This window comes from Salmo salar, chromosome 16 (assembly GCF_965601325.2).
Source record: "Salmo salar chromosome 16, fSalSal1, whole genome shotgun sequence".
Classification (NCBI taxonomy): Eukaryota; Metazoa; Chordata; class Actinopteri; order Salmoniformes; family Salmonidae; genus Salmo; species Salmo salar.
In genome coordinates this window covers 80,095,116-80,098,941 of record NC_138306.1, presented here as the reverse complement: position 1 = coordinate 80,098,941, position 3,826 = coordinate 80,095,116, and the positions used below count along the sequence as shown (strand labels likewise).

The 3,826-nt window shown below is 45.8% G+C and overlaps 1 protein-coding gene across 1 annotated transcript; it reads left to right on the top strand.

The window, feature by feature from the left end:
- Positions 1–370: 370 nt before the first annotated feature.
- LOC106591612 (carboxypeptidase O) lies at positions 371–3,570 on the top strand. Its single transcript, XM_045698015.2, has 9 exons — positions 371–602; positions 798–864; positions 981–1,082; positions 1,502–1,606; positions 1,716–1,832; positions 2,171–2,264; positions 2,493–2,695; positions 2,804–2,888; positions 3,029–3,570. Exons 1-9 carry the CDS (start codon positions 523–525, stop codon positions 3,292–3,294), a joined length of 1,119 nt encoding a protein of 372 aa, XP_045553971.2. The 5' UTR covers positions 371–522; the 3' UTR covers positions 3,295–3,570.
- Positions 3,571–3,826: the final 256 nt, after the last annotated feature.

The following is a 3,826-nucleotide window of genomic DNA, read 5'->3' as shown; positions in this document are numbered from 1 at the left end:
TCCCTTCCTCCCTCCCCCCTCTCTCTCTCTTTCCCCCCCTCTCTCTCTCCCCTTTCCCCCTCTCTTTCTCTCCCTCCCTCCCTCTTTCTTTCCTTCCTTCTCCCCCTCTCTCTCTCTCTCTCCCTCCCTCTCTCTCTCTCTCTCTTTCTTACACACTCCCTCCCTCCCTCCCCCCTCTCTCTCTATCTCTCTCTCCCTACCTCTCTCTCTCTCTCTCTCTCGCTCTCTCTCTCCCTCTCTTTCTCTCTCTCCCCCACCCTCTCCCCCTCTCCCCCTCTTGTGATATGTCCACCCTCCTCCATTTTATTAGACTCCTGATTAAATATTAACGGAGCCTATGACTAGTGGATTCTTCTGACCAAGGTAAAGGTGAGTCTTTATCTAGATGTGGGGCTGCACGTGTCTTCATCTAGATGGGGACGTGTATAAAGTCCTCTCCCTGCTGCCCAGGTGACTGATTTGACAGCTGGAAGACACAGTGAGTTGTGAGACCTGTTAGTAAAGGAGAGAGGGACATTGTTGATGATGATGCTGGGTCTGGGGTCTGTTGGATTGGTTCTGTTATCTCTGGCTGTCCAGAGTGGACATGGAGCCCAGGACAGGTGAGTCTGGGAGGGATACTGTAACTCTACTACAGTTAGTCTCCTATGAAGGATGACTTAACAAGTCAGACTAACAGGAATTGTATAAAAAATTCATACATCGGTAGCTGATTTACAATCAATTTATAACCTCCAAACCAAGATGTATTCGTTCGATGTGCATACAGTATACAGTATGTGTGTGTCAATGTACAGTGCTGTCTGGAGTAGAGAGGAGACGACTGAGAGGAATTACTACACCAGGTACCACAATATGTCAGAGGTGAGAGAGAATACACACACACACACACACACACACACACACACACACACACACACACACACACAAAGAATGAGTGAGTCCTCACTGCATAGAGACACTGGTACCTCTCCCTATAGATTACAGCATGGATGGAGCAGATGAAGAGGGAGAACCCAGATGTTGTGTCCTCCATGGTCTACGGTCAAACCTATGAGAGGAGGGACATCACCTTACTGAAGGTTCTTCACCTCTCTCTCTCGCGCTCTCTCGTGCTCTCTCTCTCGCTCTCTCTCTCCCTCCTTCCCTCTCTCTCCATTCACTGTCTTCAGAGTTCCTGGAAAGCCAGGGTGGTGGCACATACCTGACCCTCTCTATAGACTACAGAGGAGTTCCTCTAGTCCTAATATACTGTGCAGAATCAGAAGCACAATAGATGTCTCCTGGGAGAAAAACCGAGGAGACAATGGCCACCACTCAGTTACTGAAGGATATAGAGCTTAGATGTACTTATCTCCTATTGGTTGTTGTGTTGCAGATTTTAGATGTACTTATCTCCTGTTGGTTGTTGTGTTGCAGATTTCAGATGTACTTATCTCCTGTTGGTTGTTGTATTGCAGATTTCAGATGTACTTATCTCCTATTGGTTGTTGTGTTGCAGATTGGTCTGAGTTCTACTGGGAGGAAGAAGGCTATCTGGATGGACTGTGGGATCCACGCCAGAGAATGGATCGCTCCTGCTTTCTGCCAGTACTTTGTCAGAGAGGTGTGTGTGTTTGTATGTCCATTACAGTGAACATATCCTTGTTTCTGTCAGTACTGTGTCTAGGGGTGTGAGTACCAATCATGGTACCCTCCTTGATTTCTACCAACAGATCCTGAGAACGTACAAAACCGACACCAAGGTGAATGAGATGATGAAAAATCTGGATTTCTACATCACACCAGTCTTAAACGTTGATGGCTACATCTACTCTTGGCATAATGAAAGCGTAAGTACTGATTAATGCTACTTCAGACCAGCTTTGACACATTCTGGGAAACTACTGGAAATCTTAGACAAGGCTTTAATTCAAACATATCTACCTCACAGGTAGTGTGCATACAGTGAATGTCTACAACATCCAAGACATAATCTCACCCACCAGCCAGCTCTCTCTCTGTTGCAATTGAGCCTAGGAAAGAGGTTCAAATACCTAGACATGACAATATGCTAAGCTAGATTTACAAGTAACGCCATCTATTGGCTTGGATGACATATTGTAACAGAAATATTATTGTTGACAGTATTATCATCCCAGTTAGTGACTAGTGGTTCTCATCTCTGTAGACTCGACTGTGGAGGAAGTCCAGATCTCCAGGAACAGGAGGCTGTACCTGCTATGGAACAGACCTCAATCGTAACTTCTACGCTAACTGGGGCAGTGAGTACGGTTCTTACTCTAAACCACACTCACACACCAGGGTTGGGGTCAATTCCATTTCAATTCCATTGATTTTAGATATTACACTGAAATTCCAATTCTCAATGCTTTTCAACATTTGGAATTGGAATTTGGTTTACTTCCTGAATTGACTGGAACTGAGATGGAATTGACCCCAACCCTGACACACACACATCCTAACTGTGTTTTCCTCTCCTGTCTTTGCAGTGGTTGGTGTCTCGACAGACTGTTGCTCTCAGACCTACTGCGGCACCAAGGCTCTCTCTGAGTCTGAGGCCCGGGCCGTCACAGACATGTTGGGGAAGATGAGGGAAGACATCCTGGCTTTCCTCACCATCCACTCCTATAGCCAGCTAATCCTGGTGCCCTACGGACACCCCAACATCTCAGCACCTAACTACGATGAGCTGGTACGCCTATTCCACACACAAGTAGACCAGGTTTTTCAATTCTGCTTTTGGAGACGCACAGGGGTGCAATTTCTTTGCCCCTAATAACGTATGTCTCTGTGTTGCCAGATGGAAGTGGGTCTGGGAGCAGCCAAGGCTATAAAGGCTGTCCATGGGATGGACTACACTGTAGGCACCTCACCTGATATCCTGTGTAAGTAGTGAGGCTGAGAGGATATTGTGACTTCTAAGTGGCTGTAGTTACATGAATATCCTGTGCACTGTTAACAATTCAACAAATCCTTTTTTGTGTTTCTCTATTATTGCAACCACTGGCCTATACTCTGTCTCCAGATGCCAACTCGGGCTCGTCTCGTGACTTTGCCAGGCTGATCGGCATCCCGTTGTCTTTCACCTTTGAGCTGAGGGACAAGGGCGAACACGGCTTCGAGCTCCCAGAGGACCAGATCCAGCCCACCTGTGAGGAGGCCTATGCCGGAGCACACCACATCATCACCTACGCACACGACAAGGTCTTCTACAGCTATGCTGCCACCGTCACGGCAACACTGTGGACCACACTGCTGGCAGCCTGGGTCTCTAGCGCCACCCTGCTGTAAACTGGGAGAACTGCAGGAGTCAGGCCAGGAGATGGTGGCAGTTTATCAGTATATTCAGAAATGAGACTTTGGACAAAAGTGATAAACTGTCAGATAGACTATATTAATTTGTTCAATCACTTATTTTATTAACTGTGCTTTGTTATTTGTTTCTCTACAATTCTTCTGTAAAATATGTTAAACAGTCGTTAAAAGTGACCAAACACAAACACGTTTGTACAGTAGTATATTTTGAATGAACATTTCAGTGATATAAATATACTCAACTGCTATGTATTGTTGTCGTAACGTCCTGCTTCTGTTACTGAGCCCCACGAGTTCAGTAAAGGTCCAGCTCAACATTAGATCAACCTCTCCGCTCCGGATCACCATTGTGTCCAGTTGCTTTCACCTCTGTCAGGTTTCTAGTTTTTATCGTCACGTGCCCAAGTACAGTGAAATACCTTTCTTGTTTGCTCGTTCCCAACAATGCGGTAATCAATATCAGTAGTACTATCATTTGTTTGTATAAAAAAGTAAAGTAGAACAAAAA